This window comes from Oxyura jamaicensis, chromosome 2, assembly GCF_011077185.1.
Source record: "Oxyura jamaicensis isolate SHBP4307 breed ruddy duck chromosome 2, BPBGC_Ojam_1.0, whole genome shotgun sequence".
In the NCBI taxonomy this organism is placed as follows: Eukaryota; Metazoa; Chordata; class Aves; order Anseriformes; family Anatidae; genus Oxyura; species Oxyura jamaicensis.
This window is the reverse complement of record NC_048894.1, coordinates 100233996-100257775: the sequence shown is the minus strand read 5'-3', so window position 1 is coordinate 100257775 and position 23780 is coordinate 100233996. Positions and strand designations below refer to the sequence as shown.

General features: G+C 36.9%; 1 protein-coding gene across 2 annotated transcripts in view; it reads left to right on the top strand.

Moving 5' to 3' along the window:
• Positions 1 to 22855, top strand: part of SOCS6 (suppressor of cytokine signaling 6) — a 30217-nt gene extending 7362 nt beyond the window's left edge. For both annotated transcript variants that reach the window (XM_035317915.1, XM_035317914.1), the window contains exon 2: positions 17945 to 22855. In XM_035317915.1, the coding sequence (XP_035173806.1) occupies positions 18070 to 19674 (1605 nt within the window). In that variant the 5' untranslated portion in view covers positions 17945 to 18069 and the 3' untranslated portion in view covers positions 19675 to 22855. The remainder of the gene's footprint in view (positions 1 to 17944) is intronic.
• Positions 22856 to 23780: the final 925 nt, after the last annotated feature.

The following is a 23780-nucleotide window of genomic DNA, read 5'->3' as shown; positions in this document are numbered from 1 at the left end:
ATAATTAAGAGTCTCTCTAGTTTTGACCCCAAATTAGAGAATTTACATGTAGACTAAGCTTTGTCAGAACGGGTGGTGTCTTGTAAAAAGGTTTTATTCTGGCAAATTGGGACTTCATTAAGAAGATTGCTAAGCAGCCTTCCCCATGCGGTCAAAATTCCATTCCTATTCTGGTCAATGTGCTGGTTGTGCCCTGTTAATGTATGTGGGTTTTGCTGTTTTTGTTCTTTCCAAAAAGCACCCTCTAGACTTAAAAGGACTGTCGATTGTGAAAACCTGTTTAATGTTTCTCCTCCTGTTTTAAGGGAAACAAAGTGGTAAAGTAATTTTATGAGATTATATGGAGATAATAATCTCTGTACAGGTGTGTTTACCCTGTATATTTGACAGTACTTTGAGCACAGTATTTCTACTGTTACCCATATATGGCTCGGCTCTAAACTATAAAAAAGATTATTAGCTTACTCTTTGTTCTTATTGGGCCTTCTGCCAGTGACAATGGGAAAGAAAACATTTAAAATAAGTTATGTTTTACATTCTCATTTTCCCAAATGTAGTGCTTGGAAAAGCAGTCAGTCCTTTGGCAGGAGGTGCCAGGATGAAGAGCAGCTGCTCACTTCAGGAGGTACCTTGAGTTTCTTGGGGTCCAAGAAGCTTTCCTCTGGGGCCCCAACCTAACTGGGATCCCTCAGTCATAGAATCACAGAATCATAGGATATCCAAGTTGGAAGTGACCCACAAGGATCATTGAGTCCAATTCCTGGGTCCCCAAAGGACCATCCAAAAAATCAGACCGTGTGTCTGAGAGCATTGTACAAATACTTCTTGAAATCTGGCAGGCTCTGCGCCGTGACCACTTCCCTGGGGAAGTCAAGTCAGTCAGTCTTCAGACAACAAGAAGGAAGTCCTCTCCTGTTCTCTGTTCCTTTCTGCTGGCTTGTCTGTGAAATAAACCCCTCTTTCATTTCATGAACTGGATCTGCCTTATTGACCATGAGAGACTCAGCTTCAGAGTGTGATTCTCTTCAACACTGCTTGTATAAAATTGCTGAGCTTGAGGTGATCCTAGTGATCCTAGCCTAATCTTCCTGTATGCATTTTAATACAGATACCAATTTTATTTTTTAAGTAAGGAATATGCAGTTAATAGAAGAATCACGATAGTTTAGAAGTATCATTTTCAAATGTCTTAGTCTTAAGGATTTCACCTTTCGTAAAGCTTTAAAACTGTCTCAGCATTGTTTAGCAGTTGACAGGCTAGCTTATGAATCATGGAGAGTCCAAATAAAATGCTGGATATACCGGAAATAGAATATATGGGAATGAGGATTACAATAAAAACAATTTGGAATCATAGTAGTGGAAAAGAGAACAGCATTATGAGCCTTCTTCAGTCTGGTTTTTGTGTGCTATACTCTAAGGAACTTGATCGTCCGTGATCTTTCTCTAGTTGTCTTATATGGACATTTTCTGATCCTGAAGATTCTGAAACTGAATTCAAATCAGTAGTGAAGCTTTATATGTTGTTGTTTTACTTAAGTATCGGTTCACCAGAGCACAATGGGAAGAATGTGATTAGCTATGTTAAAATAATCTTAGTCTTGCAGTGCTTTGATTTTTGAAAGAATGAGTGAGCATTTCCTCCCAACGCCTCCAAATTTGATTTTATTTAGAGCTTAAAATGATTACTGGGGTCCTTAGAAAGGAAGATGTGGGCATTAGAGAGTGTGTACTTGTTAAATATTATCAGATCTAGTAATTTTATGATAATCACTTAAATAAGAACAAAGGGGACAATCTTTTAAAGCAAAAGGAATGCTTGGTTTTATTTTGAGATTAATTGTTGAAAGGCAATTTAAATTTGGTCTTGCTCACCTGTCATAAGTGATTTTTTTCCCCTTGCAGAATATATCAAGGAAGTCCAACCTAATGGATCACTTTCCATATACTGTTAGTATAATCGGTTAATAAAATTTGATTAAAATAAATATTTTTCAACTTTATGAATTAAGTTGCTTCTGTGTTGTACTAGTACTGTGGTGACCACAATTTGTAAGCCTCTCAGTGTTTATTACTGTCTTTGTCTCTAAAAAACAAATGCTTTAGTTTAGTAGTAATGGGAAATGGTATGCTTTCTTCATCAATACAAGGCATTAAGTTATTTGAAAGAAGTCAGCACTTCTTTATTTTGTCAAAAAAGATTTGGACTTTGGTTTAAAGAAGGTTTAGGACAAAAATTCTCATTCAAACCTCCTTTTGTAATACTAACTGCTAATGTTATGATTTGTATGTAACCAGCAAGGTTGTGGGCGGTACTCATGGAGTGTTGCACATTTATTTTTGAGTATAGCAGCTCTTTCAGCCTTAAACTCTAGGTGGTAAAAGGCATGGTGAAGATGGAGTTAAGGATTTGTTTGGTAATTATTTTGTTTGGATAGAGCATTCCTACTAACTTGGAGAGAGAGAAATGCATATTCACTTGGGAAGAAGTTATTAAAAATGTTTTTCCAATAATGCTATATATGTAACCTTTTCTTTAAGTTTTTCCCTTCTGTTAAGTACCCAGAACAAACCAACGTTAATCTCATTTGAATTGCACCTTGGTAAATAGTGTAGGTGTTCCACAATAGAAATGATATGTGAACATAACTATGTAAGACTTCTTTATACTTGATGTAAAATTCTTTTTTGCCTTTAAGATCGATTCCTAAGTGAGCAAAGTATACTGTCGTTACTGGTCTTTACTGTGGACCATGTAATAGGTAAACATGGGGCTTAGGGTCCACATAACAAAAATAACCTACAATACAATATAAAGCTAAATATATAATTATCTAAAACTTCCCTTGTTTGTGCATACAGGTTTTACAGGCTGCAAGCAGTCCAGTCTGCATTTGCCAGTGATACAGAATGTACAGCTTGGTAGCTAGAGCCCTCGCTCTGAGCATATGATAGCCAAGTTACTCAGTTCTGCCCTTTCTGTAATGGAGGCTGCCTCGAACATAATCCTGTTGGCTGCTCTGAAGTACGGAAAGCTTTCTGTCTGTTCTTTTAAAACTCTTCTGGTCTGCAGAAGGTTAACGGAGCTGAAAAAGAAAGGGCTAGAGAAGGTATATGTTCTCTCAGCCCGGTGGCTGAAGGAACTGCTGTGGAAGGGGAAAACCTGGGACTGTCCTTCTGGCCCAGTTTGTCTTGTGTCTTAAACTATTTCTTCATGACAGAGTATCATAAACAAGAATAAGGGAGATTTTCCCTTCCATGATGGCTGGGACCACTATCCAGGATGCTAGAATTTGTAGTTTGGTTTTCCCATGGAGCAAAGTCCTTATGAGAAGTGGAGGGAATCATTTATCCACTTATCGTGGTGTCCAAAAAAAGTAGTTGACACCATCCTTTACGCGTCTTTAGGAGCTATGTGAAGACAGCCATGAGTTAGGCATTGATATCGTTCTGCTCAGATGAGGTAATTCTGGAGATTTTTTTGTTTTGTTTTTCCTTACAAAAATAAAGTTAAGGACTGCTGAGGAGGTTTTAATTAAAAAATAATACTAATAAATTGTAATTTAGGTACTTCCTAATAAAGCAGTTTCCCACATGTGAAGGGGAGAGGGGTTTTGATGAACATCTTAAATATCAAGTCCTAATTTCGTTGGACTCTTCAAGAACCTGACTCTTCTAGTAAGCCCTAAGTATTTGCAGTGATTTTTGGAGAAGTTACTTATTCTTAGGTACTGAAAAAAAAATAACTTGGACAAAAATCAGATGCTTTATCTCTATTTTAGGTAAGACTGGCTGTAGTTCTGACCTTTGCAGTTTGTCAAAATGTGCTTTTCTTTGAATTGTATTTTTGGAAAGCAGGCCACCAACCTCAGATCTGTTGTGTCACAGGCAGAATGTGGTAGGAATCGTGAGAATACCCCATGCTGGAGTCACCAGTAAGCAAACTCATAGTGTTTTTCATGTAAGGCTTAAGCTCTGGAGAGGAATATTTTTGGCCTATTTGTCATTCTGAATTTACTTTCTTTGCAGGTTGCAACTTCATTAATGGTTTAGATAACCTTGTATCTTGGTATCGCATTCTTTGTTTTTCTGCATCTTTCTAACCCCTTGAGATATAATACTACAGATGGATGTTCTGCTTATCATAGGGTTACTTGATAATGCTTTGTACTGTAAGATGGGTAATTCATTTGCTTATTGCCTTGATAAACTTTAAGCAGTTGGGCTGAAAAGACTTTAAAATTCAGCAAGCATTTTACAAAGTTTTGAAGAATGTCAGGAAGTAGAATCATTACTAAAAGAGAGGACAGTGATAGAAGCTACTCAAGCTATCCTGAAAGGCTGGGTATTTCTCCACAGAGTGATGAAACCCAAGGTCCTGTGTTTGCCTATTTCTGTAATGTCAGCTAATTCCTGAAAGGAACCACAGGTTTAACTGATTGATCTCTTGCAGTGGATGACAATTTGTTGCTGCTGCAATTAACTACTTGAGTCACACCCATTTTGTTCTGTTGTCACCATATACTTCCATGGAGAAATCAGGGTGGTTTCAGTTTAGAGTAGGCAATTGTTCAGAGCCCTCTACAGGTCAAGCCCTCCCTGCCCTAAATCGTTCCACATCATGAAAATTCAAACTTCAGGTTTCAGAATGAAAGGGCCTTAATTGGGCCTGCTGGTGCATATCTGTTATTATTCAGCTTATGAATCCGTATAAAAGAGTGGAAATTGAGCTCTCCATGTTCTGTCTCATGAAATGCTGAACAGAGCATTGAATGCCTACATATTAACAAGTGTCAGATATAGAAACAGCAAAAATTTCCTCAACGAAGCCAATAATTCTGTTTGTGAGCTCTGGAATTTGGAGTTTAATTAGTATGCTGTAAGTAAACGATGGGATCATACACTTCAAAGGGTGATGAAGAGAAGAATTAATGTAAGCGTTTCTATTCTGTGTTTGAGGCAAGACAGAGGAGAGAATTGCTCATGCAACCCTTCTGGCTTTTCTCAACTTCTGAGTTCTTGAATTCTGAAGCTTTATGAAGTCTTCTACTATGTTTCCTATATAAATAGTTCAGATAAAGGATACAAAGCCATGTTTTGCAGTATACTGTTTTTCAAGAGTGAAAACAAAGGATTTTGCTCACCATTAGAAGTTGTTATAGAAGTTGCCTTTGATTGGTTTAGTGTTTATTTTAAAATTTCTGGGGAAATAAAATTGGTAATGCAACTGACTTTATTATTTATTTCTATTTCAGAAATAAAAATCAAATTTTGAATTCATCTGATATATAGAAAATGTTTTCAATTTTTAATTGTCTTGCTAGTGACTTATTACATTGATATAAAAGGTATTGCTTGAGCCTTTCTCGTTTTGACTGCTGCTCAGAAGTAAAAAAAAAAAAAAAAAAAAACACCACGATGACAAACCACATTTGCTTCTAACGAACATATGTAATGTCTTGGTGGTTGGAGGTAAACATTTTTTTGTCTGTGCTGCAGTGAACAAATTTTGTGAAACACAGGGCTCTGCGTGGAATGAAACTGTTTAATCCCAGTTTCCTCCCTGGTTCTGGAGATACTTCTGAACTGTCAAGAAACCTTTTCCTCTGTTTTGAAATGCCCATTCCTTGGATTTTATATATAAATATAGATATATATTTCTTATATAAGAATATACGAATTTTTGCTATGGCTGCTCCCTCACTTGAGACTGTCTGCTGAACTGATTAAAACATTGTTTGGCAGTCCTGAAGGGGATGCAGTGTATACAGACAGAAAGAGCCATGCTTGCTCAAGCTTTGTTTCTGTAGGAAGCAAGGCAAAACCAAACTATATTCATTGAATTTAATTGTGAACTTTCCACAGCTGGCTAGGGGACTGGGTTGCTTGAGTAGTACCTGTACTTTTTGAGTTACTGTGTAACAGTGTTTTATCTAGTTGCTATTTTTTCAAGGATTAGGAAATCCCAGTTTGGCTAAAAGTAGTTACTTATATTTATCCAATGCATTTTCATCCCAGGTGAAACACTTCATGTTTCACTTAGCATATATTTCACTTTAAATCTGTTTTACGATGAATGGTGGCACATACTTTCATATTATGCATGTTGTGTTTGTGCTAATGGTATACATTCATAGTAAAACAATTGGTTATTGCTTTGGAAAAATGTGTTTAATAAATCAACGAATAAAAAAAGGTGTGTGAATTTCACGCACACAGAAATTAGCTTTGACTTCACATGCTTGGAGAATTTATAGAACATCAGCTGTCAATTTTTATATTGTTTCAGAATTTTCCACTGTGAGAAATTAAAGGAACCAGGTGATTTAGTGTGCATACAAAAGCAAAGGTACGGATATAGGAGTCTGCGTGATTGTCAAACACATTAAATTGTTGAGCTGTATGGAAAATGAGTGCCTTCATATGGGGCAAGTATTATGTTGTGTTGCTATTAAACTCTTTTTTATAATTTGGAGGAGAAGGGTGCTATCTTTGTGGTGTCCTTGGAGCAATTTGTATTTATATCTCTAATAATTAAGTGAAGAAAGTCTGAAAACAAATCAGTTCCTTCCTGTCTGTGATTCAGAGGAATGTCTTTATTAATTGCTGCTTCTTCCTCTGCACACTTTGAGGTTTCTCCTGGTGTGTGAACATTGTATGGGTGCTATAATGAAAGATCTTCCCACTCTTCTCTTTAATCAAGGCCCTGTGCTCTCTTTCCCCTCAGACCATAAATGGGTCCACTTAATCTTTCTATTTATGTAGGGGGTTAACTGCATTATAAAGGATTGCTGCATCTTAGCTTAAATGGAGAGGATGGAGTGGTATCTTCTAATGAAAGAAAGCTTTTATTGTTATTGAAAGTGGCAGCACGGTAGATGTGGCAAGGGTGATAGCTGTGAAGATCTCAGAGAGCCTGTTTGGTCATGTGGATTTAAAGAGTGTTTCAGCCCCAGACAGAAACTAATCTAGTTAAGGTTAATTTGAAGCCACAGGTGCAGCTTTAATGAATTGCAAGATCCAAGGCAGAGTAGAGTGTTGGGTACAAAGTGGTGTAAGACTACAGTGTATTGCCATTTGCACAAACCCTCTAGACAAGCTGAAAATTGGAAAGTGAGTCTTACTTCAAGCACAGATCCTGAAAAAGCAGTTTTTTTAAAATTATTATTTCTTTATAATACATTTTCCAACTTGTTTCTATCTGTTTATTTTAAAAGCTCGTTTCAGCTTCTTTTGTTTCAACTTGTGTATGTGTTAAATTTCTGTGGAACAAGAAAATTAAAGAAAAAACGGATGAAATCCTTAAGAGTTTAACAGTGTTTCACTTGTTACCGGTGGAGTAGATTAGATATCTAAATTTGGATTATTGGTGGAAGAAAATCATGTTCTTACTATTTAATTAATAAGTTCATAAGATATTTTGACAAAGTTGATTTTTCTCTCTGACATCTTGCAACTGATTGTACTACCTTGAAAGAATTGTTGCAGAATGTTGATCTGTTTTTTCACATCTTTGATACCAGTTAATGTTCTTTGTAGGAGCAAAGTTCAATATACCTGCATATGTTTCCTCTTGTCTGCCAGATAAGTATAAAATAAAGTGGGAAAATGATCAGTTTACAACTTAATGCTCAAGATGTTAATCTAGCTATTTAAATAAGTGCAAAGAAGCCATCAGTTGACTACAGAACAGGCTTAAAATAAAAGTTAGTTTTAACTTTGATTTTTCTATGAAAGTGACTTCATAGCTCTCCTGACTTGTACCTTAGGTTTTTCATCCCCACTTGTCAAAAAAAAAAAAAAAAAAAAAAAAAAAAAAGTATCCTATGTTGTGATTAAGAAAAACATCGTTACTGTTGCCAGTCAGACCTCTTGCTTGGTGCTAGAATGTGTAACACTACTTCCTCCAGATTTCAACCTACACCTCATTTTCATGTCAGGTGAGCTAGACAAGCAGAAGCAAATGTGATTATTATTACAAATTAGTAGCTCTGAACTTAAGGAGAATGGCAACGTAAAATCTTTATAATGGCAAGTAGCATAGTGGACTTTCGTCATGTATATGGTGATCCTGTGTAAATGCTGTAGGTTTCAACAGAAAAATGGTTTGAGGCTTCTGTTTCTGTTACTTTTCCTGTATTTTCGTCCTGCCCCTCACATTGTGCTCCTTTCTTTTCTAGCATTATTTCTGGGGATGCAGATAAGCATGCACTTGTGTTAATTGAAAGATGAGTTTCTGTATTGTCCTTTCAGTGTGTGTCTAGTGGAGTGGATTGGGGGGGGAGGGGGGGGGGAAGGACTTGAAACTGTACCTCACAGTCATGTTATTTAGTCAATAATATTAAAAGAAAGGGTCAGATTAATTCTGACCACACCGTCACTTGGAGAGAATGGTCTGGTCTATTATTTCTGTCTTTCTGGCACAAGCTTTAAATGGATGGGCAGTGTTTCTGAAGTTAGTTTTGCAATGCATTGGGATTTAAAAACAAACTGCACTGCGAATTGGTTTGTGGTGCCTGCAACCATATGATGAGATAGGTTATGTTCTTTTTGACGCACGTTCCAGGATTCAAGCATCTGTGCGTGCTCCATAAAAAGAATCACAGAAGTGCAGATTTTTCTCTTTTTTTTTCCTGATTGTCCGTTCTGTTCTCCCTTTTTATTGTCACTATTTTCATTTCAAACATTCTTTTTCTCAAATAAGTAGACACAGAACCTGTTACTTGCCAAAAGCATTTTATTATTGTGAATTGTACACTGTTTTTTCTGCAGGTAACTTAACATAAATCTTCAAGCAAATTTATTTTAAGTTATTCCTTTTTACACAACATGGTCCGTGGCACTGGTGCTGAGAAGCTAGTTTGTAGTGGATCGCAGTCCTGCAACTTCTCTGACTCCTAAAGTAACTGTTTTAAGGTTTAAGAAGACTGCATAAATATCTCTGTTAATCACGAAGTGTTCCCTGTTATCATGCTGAGGGTACCAGCATACCTTAAAACAGAGGAGAAGCATTTTGGTATTCTCAGGAAGGAGAAGTGGGACAGAGCCCTATTTGAAATTCTCATGTATCATCTCCCAGTAAATCTAACCTTTGCTTATGAAGCTAAACTTAATTTTTGCTGACAGTCTGCTGCAAGGCTGGCTGCTGCCGGCTTGTAGAATAACAAGAGATGAAAATTGAGCCTGACTGAGCATTATTCTAAGTCTTGGTCTGCTTCCGTACAGCTATGTGAAAAAGATGTTGCCCTCGATGGATTTGATTTCCAACAGTGAAACACATGCTATGCACAACAGGTTGCTTTGGTGATTTCTCTCATTTGATTCAGCAGAAATGTTTCACTTCTTCTCATTTTCAGTGACTTGGTATGCATTGATTTGCTCAGTTATTTTTGTTTTCTTGTTTTCCTCTCACTGTTCATCAGGGCCTGCAAGCTGGTTTGTGGCTTATTTTTTCTGTATCTTCTCAGCTGTTACCAGTATACTTTGTTATCAGATGCCTGCTAAAAAGAGATTGATGAGAGATGGTACTTGTGCCACTTGCAGCAAACGTGTAGCAGGTAGTGTGCGCTGTTCCCTGTTGGGGTGCTGGTTCCTTGCTGGGTGCTGAGAGGTTCAGCAGCAGTGGCTGAAGTGGCTGCTGCTCTGTCTGTCACTCACCCCATCCTGCAGGGTCCCCTTTCCACCAGCAGTGCTGCTCTGGTGGTACCCAGCTGCTGCTGAGCGGGCGCAGTTTTGGCCGTCTGCCTGTGCGTTAGCCAGTGCCGACTTCAGTTTGCCACGCCAGGTGAACGTGCCTGCGGCCGCCGAGGAGCAGACGAGCAGCACAGCGCAGCCTGCCACCCTGTGCAAGGGTGATGTGACTTTGGCAAGGATAGTTTTTGTTAGTGGCTGGCTTTGGCTATTGCAGTTACGCGATTATTGTAGTTACGAGGCTGTATGTACACAGATGAACTGGAGTACAAAGATGCCATTTAACACTCCGCAGTTACTCCCCAGAGGAAAGCTACCAATCAGATAGAAATATTCCCTTCTGCAACCAAATATGGGAAAGAAGAAAGAAGAACAGGACTTACTGCGAGCAGGCATGGATTAAGTTTTTTTTTAAAAAATAAGAAAAGTCCAGATGTCAAGGGACATCCTTTTCCAACAGAGGCAAGCAGAGTCAAGGTACTAGGATTTCTTACAGGGTTCTGTTGGCTGGTTATGCATAAAGTTAATTCCATTGGTCATGGTGAAGAAAAGTCACTTTGTGTTAAGTTTTCATTATTAATTTACCCTACTTTTCTGCTTTTTACCAAACGCATACCTTGCTTATTCTTTGTTAGAAGTTAGGGTTTCTCTGTGTAGTACCTGTTTGGTTATATTGCCCTTTAGAGAAGCAAGCAGAACTTTCCTTAGATGTTCAAATCTTAGAAGGTGGAAGTTTAAATTGGTGGTGAATAGTATCTACTTGCTGTTCAAGTCTTTGACTTGTTAACTTAAAAACAGAGGTGTTAAGTATTCTTGAAAAGAGTACAAAATACGGCAGATGATCTTCTGTCTGTTCTTTACCTTGTTGCAGTTTTATATGAAGGTGTGCACCTAAGCTTCTTCGTAGTCAGAAGAGCAGGTCTACAGGAGAGGATAGGATGGACTTTTACAAAATTCACACTCCTGTCTTAAAACAGCATTCATCCATTACCAACCAATTACCACTAAAACCTGTTTTGTTGCTTTCAAGGTAGTCTGAACTTCCAACGTGTGAGTATGCAAAAAGTAATTTACATTACTTCATTTAAAGACTCTTCATATTAAAGAATAATATGATGTAGGAGTTTACTTGAAGCTCAGGGGAAGGCAAAACCTCAACATCCTCAATAAACCAATGGCAAGTCTAGTCAGAAAACTGAAAGCTGCCATGTTGTTTGTATGTTCAAGAGAGTGGTAAGTGTTTGAAATAGGTATTTACTCTCCCTGCTTAGTGAATATTTTATATGTATGTAGCTTCTATGACTGAAACTAAAAGTAGATGGAAGGAAATACATTGACTCAACACTTTCTGTTACTGGTGTGAAGAAATAAATACCAACACTACAAAGATTTCATTATTAAAGGAAAAGGAATGGAAGTGTATGTAGAACAATTTCCTAGCAATTTCCTAGCAATTTACATCAATGAGTTTGGAATTCCAGAGTAAATATAGATTTCTGGGTATTTCCAAAATACATCTCTTGAAGTCTGTGTTACCTTAAGATGCTGCTGCTGAGACACCCTGCCAAATAATGGATGAAAATATTTTAGCAAGAGTTTGACAGTGAGGGAACGCTTTCATATTTCTGCAGAAAATTAGACTAGGTTCCACTATCTGACTATAATGAAAATGCAGTGGTTATTACGCCCAGAAATGCAGAAGCTTTTGTTGTGTTTTGCTTAAAAGTATCTTTAGGTAAAATATGTATTTATACACTTTACAATAAATGTAATGTTAAAAATGTAATAAATTGTAATGTAATATAGTGTATTACTTTTGGGTCATGTGCTGCATTTCTGTGGAAGAGAAACGCCTTGTAGTAGTGCAACATTTACAGTTAATTCTAGCTTTTGCATTTTCTTTATAAGCTGAATGCTTTTTCTACACAACAGCAAAAACAATTAACAACTCTGTAGTACTGCACAGAAGTTGGAAATTAAGCTTCTAGATGTTTTCAAACATGAATTTTAATATAAGGTACATCTAAAATGTTAAGTTTTAAACTTCAGATAGCACACAATGTTTAACGTCACAGAACTGTAAAACAGCTCAGTTTGAAAGAGATGTGAGGACATCTCAAGTCCAGTGTCCTCTCAGTCCTGACATCAGAAAAGGTTTCCTTGGGCTTTATGTGGTTGGATCCTGGAAACCTACAAGGACGGAGATTACACAACTCTGGGGAATGTGTTCTGCTGCCTGACACTTCTCATGGTTAAAAAGCTTTTTCTATATGAAGTTGGAACTTGTAAATTTCGAGATATGTATTTTTCATGATTGTTCCTCCACTGTCTATGTTATTCTCTTCACTTCAGCTCCATGCACAGTCATGCCAAATGTTCTGAAGCAAGATGTGCTTAACTTGAAGTTGTAAATGATGCAAGTTTTACTGTGTCTCAGTATAAAGAGTAAAGATTATATGTATTCTGATTGATTGCCAGACTCTTCAGGAATCTTGTAGGTATGGGTGCAAAAAAAAACAAACATTAAAAACAAGTTTAATGCTCACCTGTTTCCCTTTATGGAAATAAATAAGCAGATTAACATTTCTTTTAGGGAAGTGTAAGTTACCTGAAGCAGAGTTGATTAATAGTCCCAAGCCATGTTTTGTGATGGTATTTTTATTAAAAACTTATTTTGTGACAATTCTTTGCTCAATGCTGAGTTGCTATATATTTCTAATATGATGGGCTTTGTCACAGCTCTTAAAAGTTAATGCTGTTTTATTTTGATAGTAGTATGTTCTGAAAGCATTTTTCATGGTATTTGTCTTGGGAAATGAGTGTACCTAACCTGGAAGTGTGAAACAGATAAGAAATGAATAAAGGCCATACAAATATAAATAATTACTTTTTGTTAGTATACTTTTGCATACAATGCATTAAGATAGGTAAGTATTTTACTGTAATTCGTTGCAACCATTTTGTAGTATCAGACTGAAACTACTCTGAAATGTTTTGAATATTCCAATTAGATTTGTACCTACTGGTATTTTTTGCTATCATAACTTTTCATAAATCTAGCACCACTGTAATAAGAATGTGATCATGTGACTGGCCCTTCAGATAAGCATCCTGTAAAGCTTTTGGCTTTAAGCCTGTTCATTAGTAGTTCGTGTTTGTGACTAATACGTGTTTTTTGTCATTTTGATATGAGGCATACAAACTTAGTTTTGATTATTTTTATTAGGAGAAAAGGGACCATGGTACTTGCCAGATAGTAATCTAGATGTCCTGATACTTCTTGTCAGGAGGCCTGTGTTTAATCAATCTGCATAGTTTTAAGGATTCTGAGATGAATTTGGGATGAAAGTTAATAAGCCAAGATTTTACTCTGGCTCTTCAATCTGTGTTAACATTTCATTCTCTTCCTGAGTCTGATTAATGTTCTGCTGCTTTAAATCGCAGTGTTCCAAGTATTTCTGCTTACAGTCATCAAGCTTTGGAATTGCATTAATATCCTTCAGAGTCTTTTTATAGTTACAAATACCTACCAGAAGACTTTCCAGAGGTGTCTTTAGTTAGGCTTTTTAAATGCACTGTACAGCAGATGGCACTGGAAGAGCACATCTGTGGGAGACTTCATTGGTGCCATAATTCTTACAAAATGCTAGTGAAGCTGTTGCAATGCTGAGAGTTGTGATGAAATTCAGCAGCTCATTTTAATGTATTCCAGGAAGGAATGCATGCTGAGCTCTTCTGTTTCAGCTCTTGTAGGTTCAGACAATGAAAAATTTTATACTTGCAAGTACGTGAGTGTATCTTATATTGAAGACTGTTTATAAAGTGTATTTAAACACATTATGTAATGCAGAATTACTGTGTTTTTTGTTGTCACTTTTTAAAGTATACGCAAAGAAGAACATCTGGATTGATTGGATTATTTGACTTCACAGTATTTCTGCTTTCTCCTGTCTTAGATAAAAAAATATGTAAGAGATGTGGAAATGTACAGTGATTCCCATTTATATAAGACTTATTTAGAGGCTTGCTCTCATCTGTAGGTGTGTTCTGTTTGCTTCAAACTTTGACCAGGACTGTCATTCACTGTATTTTATGGTCTTTTCCTGGATGAATGGGCTGGACTTCTGGGTATATGCATATTGTATCTGTGGTTTATATTTGACCCACAAGTTCTTATTATTTCTTTATATGAAATGTTACAAGTATACAAGTAGTGTTTCAAGCATTTAGATGATCATACATTTTGCTTGATTAAAAATACTGGCTGCTAAGCTAGGCAGACAGATACAGAACACTTTCTTCTCAAGCATACTCAGTAGTCACTCTTAAACTGCAACATTTACATTTCTGTATATATGCTGCTATAGAGATTTATCTGGTGAGTTTATTTTTGGATACTGGATTTCCATTTGTAAGAACATATTTAGATACAGATAGACTAGTATGTAATACAAACACATTCCTTCAAATGATTTGTATTTTTGTCTAGTTATGGCTAAACCTAAAGAAATATATCTTCTTTTAGCCAGATTTTTAAACAGTTCTAATTCTCCAGAACCACTGCAATCAAAAAATTGGTGAATTGGACAGTCTGGGGATCTATACATGTTCCCTCTCTAGTCAGCAATGTGGTTGTTCTTTTATTTTCTCCCTAGCTTAGAAGGCAGATTTGACTTTTTCTTACTTGCTTTTTCAGGGTTAGGAATTGCAAACAGTATGATATATTTCCTATAAGGATGTGGGAGTGAGCGTATTTCATAAAATGGAAATAATTTCAGTTTGTGGATGTCAGTCAGAAACAGTTTGAGAACATCATGGATTTTAAAAGTGGGGTTAATGTGAGTCTTCCAAGACGTGTGATGTTGCATATACAAAAGCACTTTATCAAATGAAAAAATTCTCTGACGTAACTCCATCAGTTCAGGAACTGAATAAAATCCCATAGTTATATTTTTTTCCTCATTTTATATGTTCATTTAGTTATGTATGATGAAAAAAGTACTGTAAATTGCAAAATCCAAGTGGTTTAGGAATAGAAGGTCAACAAGGCATTACAAGTTTGCTTTTAATTGACATGTAACTCTCTCTGTATGTGTAGCTTTTTGATAATTACTGTATGCTTATAAGTTCTGATACCCCAGATTCCAGGCTTATAGAAAACTCTGAAATATTCAGTGTATTTGTGGTGTTATCACCCTGATGGGCAGCTTAACTCCTCCATACCACTCTTTCACTACCAAGGAGCAGAAGACAACAATATGGTGGAAAGGACTCAGGGGAGATATGAGGGGAAGGAGATTTCTCACCAATTATTGTCACAAGCAAAACAGGCTCAGCATAGGAAGTTCAATGTAATTTATTGCCTACCACTAGCAGATTAGAGCAGTAAGAAATTAAAATCCAACTAAAACCCTCCTTCCCCCCCGCCCCCCATTCACCCTCTTCTACCACCTCCTCCTGAGTGGTGCAAGGAAAGGGGGAATGGGGGCTGCGGTCAGTCCCTAGCGTTTTGTCTGCCACTCCTTCATGGTCATTTCTCTGCCCTTGCTCCAGCATGGGTCTCCACCATGGGGTCCATCCATCAGGAGCAAACTGCTCCAGCATGCATACCCCACATGTGACAGCTCCATCCAGACCCCCTGATCTTGCGTGGGCTCCTCTCCATGGGCTGCACCTCTGGCCCAGGAACTGCTCCTGCGGGGGCTCTCCATGGGCCGCAGCCTCCTCCAGGCCACATCCACCTGCTCCACCGGGGGCTCCTCCACGGGCTGCAGTGTGGCGATCTGCACCGTGTGGGACCCGTGGGCTGCAGGGGCACAGCCTGCTCCACCAGGGGCCTTTCCACAGCACCTCCTACCTTCCTTCTGCACTGACCTTGGGGTCTGCAGGGCTGTTCTCACTCCTCTCTCTCCCAGCTGCTGCTTCCCAGCAGTGTTTTTCCCCCTTCCTTAAATCTGCTCTCCCAGAGGCCCAACCAGTGTTGCTCAGAGGCTCAGCTCTGGCCAGCAGCAGGTCCCTTTGGAGCTGGCTGAAGCTGGCCCTTATCTAACATGGGGCAGATGCTAGGTTCTTCTCACAGTTGCCACTTGTGCAGCCCACTGCTACCAAAATCTTGCCACTTAAACCCAATAAAGTATTCTACTCATGTTTGTTTTCCAGTACTTTCGTAATTTCTAGTTCTTCCAAACACACAAAGCTCATATTAAACAGATATTTTAAAACATGAAATTTCATGGTTCTGCATGTATCCGTCTTAAAATAAAAATTAGTGTCCTGCTCTCTGGAAATACATATCCATATCACTGCATCCCCTTTAAATTTTGTAAAGGAAATGTTTAAGGTATCACGACTCCTCATACCCCAAGAGTTCTGTTATGGTGTTGAAAATAAGTAGTGAACTTCTAATAAAGCACTGCTCCGTTTTTTTTTAATTATTATTATTATTATTTTATTTTTAATTTAAGATTTTATTTATTTATAGAAAGGATTGATTCTTGGTCCTGTGTTTGTTTGTTTAGGAAACAAACTTTTAGTATATTTTTTTTCTGGTGGCATGTAAATTAGTTTACAGGCAAAAGAGAAAACATTTAGTACTCCCTATTGAAAAAAAAGTAAAGAAAACATAGTGTCACTTAGCTTGGTAATCAAGAAAAGGAAGTGGAATGAACTGCAGGTATTCCAAAGATGGACTAGGGGAATGTCAGAGGTTATGGCTGAGAAAGAACAGGTCTTCGAAGCAGTGTGACGCAGTTGGTGGAAAGAACAAGGTTACAAATCCATGTTAATCAAGCTTTTGTATTTCTGCTGTTTATGAGACCAGTGTTCAGCAACCTAGCAGCAGGCCTTTACTCCTTTTCCCTTTTCCCTTTTCCCTTTTGCTTTCCTAAGGTATTTTGAAGTTCAAAATCCTTAGATTCCCTTCATTGTCTTTTAGTTAGTTTTAGATATGATCCTTTAGCCTTTGTGTTTTTAAGGCCCACAAATTTGGGCTGGATCGGAACAGTAATCAGTGGACTGCTGCTTGAGTATAGTAATCGTTCCCCTTATATTTCTTAACACAGTTTTTGAACAGTTACTTAAGAAAAATCACATTCAGTTGATTAAAAATGTTTCTGTTCATTTTACTGTGTTCCTCTGTTGTGTGTATTGTGATATCATGAGAGAAGTGGGAAGTGCATATTTAAGGGATGTTTTGCCTCTCGCTCTATCCCCCAGACTAGGAATACCCTTTTATTTTATTTTTTTTAAATGATTCTTGGTCTCTTCCAGCTTGCCGTACATAGCCAAGATATAAAAGCCAGGCTTACTGTTGCAATTTGTTCTGCTATGTAATTGCATGTACATGGAATGATAGCTGTTTCTAAAGGTATTCTCTACTTCCATGGCAGGAATAACTTCCCACTCTCTTCTCCTTCCCTTGTTCTTCCCCTTTCTCTGCAGAGCTGTTTGCTTGGGTAGGTCTGATCAACACTGAAGAAAAACAAGCTAAAAAGTCAAGTTTAGGGGAGGGGCAGGGGGGTAGAAGATGCTAGGTTGTCTAGGATGCAGTTGTCTGGGACTTGATGAGATTTGTCCACATAGCCTTGGCAGAAGTACTGGAGAAAGAAAAGCAGCAGAAGTGTAACTAGGCAAGGGAAGCCAGTGATGTGGCTTTCTTTGTGTCTAAAACAAAATTTGGAAATATTTTTCTTTCACAGAGGTTTAGGAGGGGACTTCCATTGTTTGCTCTAAATAGATGTTATTTTGCTGTTTATTTCCCTCAGTTTTCTTTGACTAGAGTTAATTTTCCCATATTTATATATGATAATCGCTCAGCTGTCCTGTGTAAAGAAGGTTTGACCATGGCTGATTAGGTTTACCTGTACATAGAAAACATGTTGGGTAGAGTATCTTACAGTTTTATGTTTTCTAGTTATTTTTGTGTGGGCTTTTCTAGATGCCTTCTGAAAGAGAGGGATGTTTCTGTGCTAAAAAATTCTACATACATACATTAAATATATGTGCATGTGATGTGTGTGTATTAAAAAATAGTATAGTAAAAGCGGAATAAATAGTGTAGATCAAGGCTCTAGTAGCACATTCACTTTTTAAGCCTCATTGATTTCCAAGTCAACTCTCTATATTTACTTTTATTTAATGCTCATTACTTAAGTACTTCAATTTCTGTTTTGTTTGGAGGAAAAAGAAAACGCCCTTATGGATAATTTTTCAAATATTTCTTTTGTGAAGTTAATTGTATTTTATTTGCTTCCAGGAAATGGCTCTTGAAGTTAAATGAGGCTGGATAAAACACGTAAATGAAGCAGAAGCTGCTCTGCGTGTGTTAGGGCTATACCACCACGAGCACTGCTGATCAGCCAGACTTGGTAACTTGTCATAATGAAGAAAATTAGTCTCAAAACAATTCGTAAGTCCTTTAACTTAAATAAAAGTAAAGATGAAAGCGACTTTGTAGTGGTTCAGCAGCCATCGTTAAATGAATTTGGAAAAGATGACTCCTTGTTTGGCAGCTGCTATGGTAAAGATTTGGCTAGCTGTGAAGTCAATAGTGAAGATGAAAAAGGAGGCAAAAATAGATCAAAAAGTGAAAGCTTAATGGGTACGTTAAAAAGGAGGCTTTCAGCAAAACAAAAGCAGAAGGGCAAAGGCAGCACACCATCTGTAAGCTCTGCAGATGATGACACCTTTTCTTCCTCATCTGCTCCAATAACCTTCAAAGATGTGCGAGCTCAAAGACCTCTGAGATCCACTTCCCTCCGTAATCACCATTACAGTCCAACTCCGTGGCCCCTTCGACCTACAAATTCAGAAGAGACTTGCATCAAAATGGAAGTCAAAGTCAAGGCTTTGGTCCATTCTTCTAATCCAAGCCCAGCACTGAATGGCGTTCGAAAGGACTTCCATGACTTGCAGTCAGATAATGTGTTCCAGGAACAAAACAATGCATTAAAAAATACGGAATCTCAGAATGGGGACTTGCATCTTCATATTGATGAACATGTGCCTGTAGTTATTGGATTAATGCCTCAGGACTACATTCAGTATACTGTGCCTTTAGATGAGGGAATGTATCCTTTGGAAGGATCACGTAGTTACTGTCTGGATAGTTCCTCACCCATGGAAGTTTCAACTGTTTCTTCTCAAGTGGGGGGAAATTCTTTCCATGAAGAAGAGAGTCAAGTGGATCAGGATGTAGTCGTTGCACCAGACATCTTTGTGGACCAGGCGGTGAATGGTTTGTTGATTGGTACCACAGGAGTCATGTTGCAAAGCCCAAGAGTTAATCACAGCGATGTCCCTCCACTCTCACCTTTGCTACCTCCAATGCAGAATAATCAAATCCAAAGGAACTTTAATGGATTGAATGGCACAGATGCCCATGTGGCTGAAAGTATGCGCTGCCATTTGAATTTTGATCCTAACACTGCCCCTGGAGTTGGAAGAGTTTATGATTCTGTGCAGAACAGTGGCCCTATGGTTGTGACAAGTCTAACGGAAGAACTGAAAAAACTTGCAAAACAAGGGTGGTACTGGGGCCCCATTACGCGTTGGGAGGCAGAGGGAAAATTAGCTAATGTGCCTGATGGCTCGTTCCTTGTTCGAGATAGTTCTGATGATCGTTACCTTTTAAGTTTGAGTTTTCGTTCACATGGAAAAACGCTTCACACTAGAATTGAACATTCAAATGGTAGGTTTAGCTTCTATGAACAACCAGATGTGGAGGGGCATACATCTATAGTTGATTTAATTGAACATTCAATCAGGGACTCTGAAAATGGAGCTTTCTGCTATTCGAGATCCCGATTGCCTGGATCAGCAACTTATCCAGTGAGACTAACAAATCCAGTATCTCGGTTTATGCAGGTGCGTTCTTTACAATACCTGTGTCGTTTTGTAATACGTCAGTACACCAGAATAGACCTGATTCAGAAACTGCCTTTGCCAAACAAAATGAAGGATTATTTACAGGAAAAGCACTACTGAAAGCTTATGGGAATCTTGCATCTTGCACTTTGGGAACAACAACAACAAAAAGAGATTGAATTACAGTTTACAGACTTTCATTATTATCAAAATCTTTTGCTGCCATAACAATTTCATTTTTTTTGTGTTAAAGACAATTAATGCATTTGGATTTATGTTTGTTTTCGTTTTTTTTGTGTATTTTGGGGGGCTTTTTTTTTTTGAAAAGAATGATCTCAAGTTTATTTTTAGAAGTGTGAAATAGCTATCTTTCATCAATGTGCAGATTAATCACAATGTGAATGATCAAATTCTCCTTAATTTCCCCCAAGTCCTTTGCTGCTATCCACTGTGATTTTTATGCATTGAAAGCACATTTCATGTGTATTCAACCATAAGTAAAAGTCAAATGAAACTTGTTGAATGGTTTTTTTTTTTCTTTAAAATAGCCTGTTTGAAAAAGATGATCATGGATAAAAACATTGGTGTTCTAAACTAAAGAATTTACATCTATGCTAAAAAATGATTTCCTAGTATCCTAATAATAAATTTCTATAGAGATATGCCCTAACGTGGAATTTAAAGAGTTGTGGGATAAGGACATGGTTATGCAGCATATCTTTCAAAAAACAAACAAACAAAAAACAACACAAAACCAACAAAAATAACTACAACAACAACAAAAAAGTAAAATAAAAACACCTTTCTCTTAAGCCTTGTATTGTCTGTACACTACTTTGTGTTTGAGAAGGTTGGTTCAGCTTTCGTATTGTCTCAGTATTTTGTCCTTCTAAAAATGGCCTTTAAAATGGAAGTCTGTGAGAATCAATGCTTCATACCTGTAAGAAAATTGCAGTATCATTGCAATTGCAGGATCATGTCAAATATTACCTTTTAAAATGCCATAAGTTAAATAAACGAACACCTGCCAGGTCCTCTCTTTTTCATTTTCCCTCCTGCCTCCCCTTGAGAAGAAGAAGAAAAATAAGGGAAAATTAAAAAAATAACAATAAAAAAGGTGGGGGGAACAAAAACAAAACAAAAAAGCCTGATTTTGTAGGAAGACTCTAGGAATTATTATTATGGAAATGCAAATTACTAAGCCATTTCAGGGATTGTGTAAAACTAATAGGAGGATTTCTACAATTTATTCAGAATACTTGGGATTTCAGTGTTTTCCATTTTTCTGCATTTTTCACTTCTAAAATGCAGCAATACACTAATGTCCTTTGGATCATTTATTCCTTTTTGGATCTTTGGGGAGGAAGGAATTGGACTAATGATATTTTGGATGGAAGATGCTTAAAGTGAATCTCTAATTCTATTTTCGTAGCCTCTGAAATTATGGGGAAGAGAGGTTTGGAGTGACTCTAGAAAGTGTTTCAGTTAACTGTTGTGAAATATGCTTTGATATATGAGATATTGAAACAAATAAATGTTTATGATATCTGTCAAAGATTCTGGCATTTGAAAAGCTTACAGTTATTCTGACCTTTAGGGGAAAAAAAAAAAAAAAAAAAAAGACTTTTAGTTGGGAGTACAGTTAATATTTTCTCCATGCAAGGTTAATCCATGGCATTTTTTTTTTTCTTTTCCTCTCCATGATTCTGTCCCTTTTATGATTTACTTGTGAAAGGGGTCGTTGCTAACTTGCTAACTGACATGGGAGGGAGGCTTACTCTGCCTCCCTCTGCCCCTGGATTTGTATTTTAGAATGTCATCTTCCAAATCTGTGGTAGGAGCTGCTAGTCCGTAAATATCAGTATAGAAAGGGCTGTTGATACAGCTTTCTTATTTACGTCATTTTCTTCTCTGTTTCTCATTTTCTAGACTTTTGTCCCCTGAAATGAGTGTTAGTAATGAATACAGTATTGCTGCAAGGTGGTGCAATAGCACTACATCTTGGGTTGCCTGAATTGATAGACAAAATTTATATTTTTTTAATTTATTTTTTGACCATAATGTTTAGCAAAAAAAAAAAAAAAAAAATCAAAGGTAGATGAAGGCTGCCTTTGCTTTTAAGGGAGGGAGAATAAAGATTTCTTCTTTAGTCTGATAAAGTTTTAAACTTAAAAGAAAAAAAATGTAGAACTGTCTATATACATAATTTGTTGGCTCTGCCATTGAGATACATGTATGCAAGTGTGAATTCTGTTTTCTTTTTTTCCTCTATTGACCCCCCTCCCCCCCCATGAATCAGAATCACTAACTTTATTCAAAAAAGGCACAATAATCTATAGTATGGTACAGTGTTCTGATTCTGTCTGTGGGGAGGAAAAATGAAATCATTTTTATAGATTTCAGACTCATACTTGGAAGAAAATCTCTGGCATTTTCTTCACTTTAAAAATTCTTTCCCTGTACAAGCTGGAGGGCCTATGCTTTCTACAGAATCTTTGAAAGATTACAGTATATTAAATATTTTCTTTGCTATTTAATACCATTATTGGGTGCGTTAAACTTATACTATGCCACTCGCATTAATTTAATTTAGCAGTTACTGCATTGAAACAAATATTTGAAGCTATAATATCCCAGTTTTATTGCTGAATTGAACATGTAAGAATACATGCTAAATTTCTTGCCCATGCCTTTACAAATTTGTTTGTTCACTCATTACACGTTAATGCTTTTTGAAACTGTAGTTCAGCTATCTAGTTCTTGAATTGCCTTCCTTGCTGTGTTCTTCATTTGTGAACTTAATCAGGTCAACCTAACATTGTCATCTCCCCCACCGCCCCCAGTAAAGCTTCCACAAAAGGAATGCTTTAAAGTAGTGGAGGCCTAGGATGTGAGAACCATATAGCACTTTGATAAAAATGGTGGTGATATTTCTGCTAAGCTTAAAATACTTTAAATCAGTAGTAAGTAGACAAAAAATACTTATTTTTACAGGTTTCATTATTCAAAATCCCTCTGTGTGTTTTATACTGAGGTAACTGGCCATCCAGGAGAAAGAACCCAGAAAAAATGACTTTGAAAGCATTAAGGATGCTTAAAATCTCTTACAATAATGATTAATATAGAAGAAACACAGTAACATTTAGTTATGAAACAATTTAGAAGTATTCAGAAAAAAAAAAATAAAAGTTGTGTTGACTTCAGCTTCATAAAAATTAGTGAAACGAAGTGTCCTTGGTAAATAAAAAGGAAAATAGAAGATATTTTGGGAACCTTTGGAAGTAGATAAACTAGGAAAAAAGTTAACTGACTATGATCCTTACAGAGTAGAAAAATGACTAATCAGCACAACAGTTTAAGGGTTCAGAAGGTATGCTTTTTATGCAATTGAATTGTGAAACAATGGTTTTCCAAATGAGACTTTGAAATAAAACTTTTTTGAGCATCTGAAGTGATTGAAGTTATTGATAACATTTCTGTTATACCAATTAATTTGAAAAGTAAAACAACACCTTGTATTTGGACATACAGAAATAAATTTGCACATTTTTTTGTAGGTCAGTGTTATAAACAACTGAAAGTGATTTGTATTCTTTGATCCATTTGAAGGATATAGCACTTATCCTGCTGTTGACATAGTGAATGCCATCTTTTGATAAAAAATGTTTTTGTCAGGAGGATCAGAAATGCAATTATTAGTTAAACTCTGTTCTCCAATGAGCTGACTTTACATTTTTTTAAAGCCAATTTCTTTCTATGAATATTGACTGCTGGGCTAAGTGCAGTAATCTGTGCAGTTTTTTTCTTGTGATGCATTTCATCTGTGTTAATACCGGAATTATAACTTTAAAACAGGATACCAGCAATATATGGGCTATGATTGTTGAGAAGTATTTCTCTGTTAATGAACTTTCAATTTCTGAACTAAGCTATGGATAAATTTCATTTCTTTCAATCTTTTTATGACTGCAAAGAATAAAAACTAAAAGCATTCTTTTTAAATAAAAAGTGGACAAGATGGTAGTTCATAATATTGGAAATGTGGCCTCAATGTGTCTGGAAAGCTCTAAATTTTACAAAGATGATGAAAAATTCTTAAAGAATTTTCTGTGACTAAATGTTGGGTTAAAGAATTTTTATAGTGATGATGATGGAGTGCCATGAAGTTAATACTCGCAATCCAGATTGCTGTAGTTTACACTTTTCTCTGTTTCAGACCTGGTGTG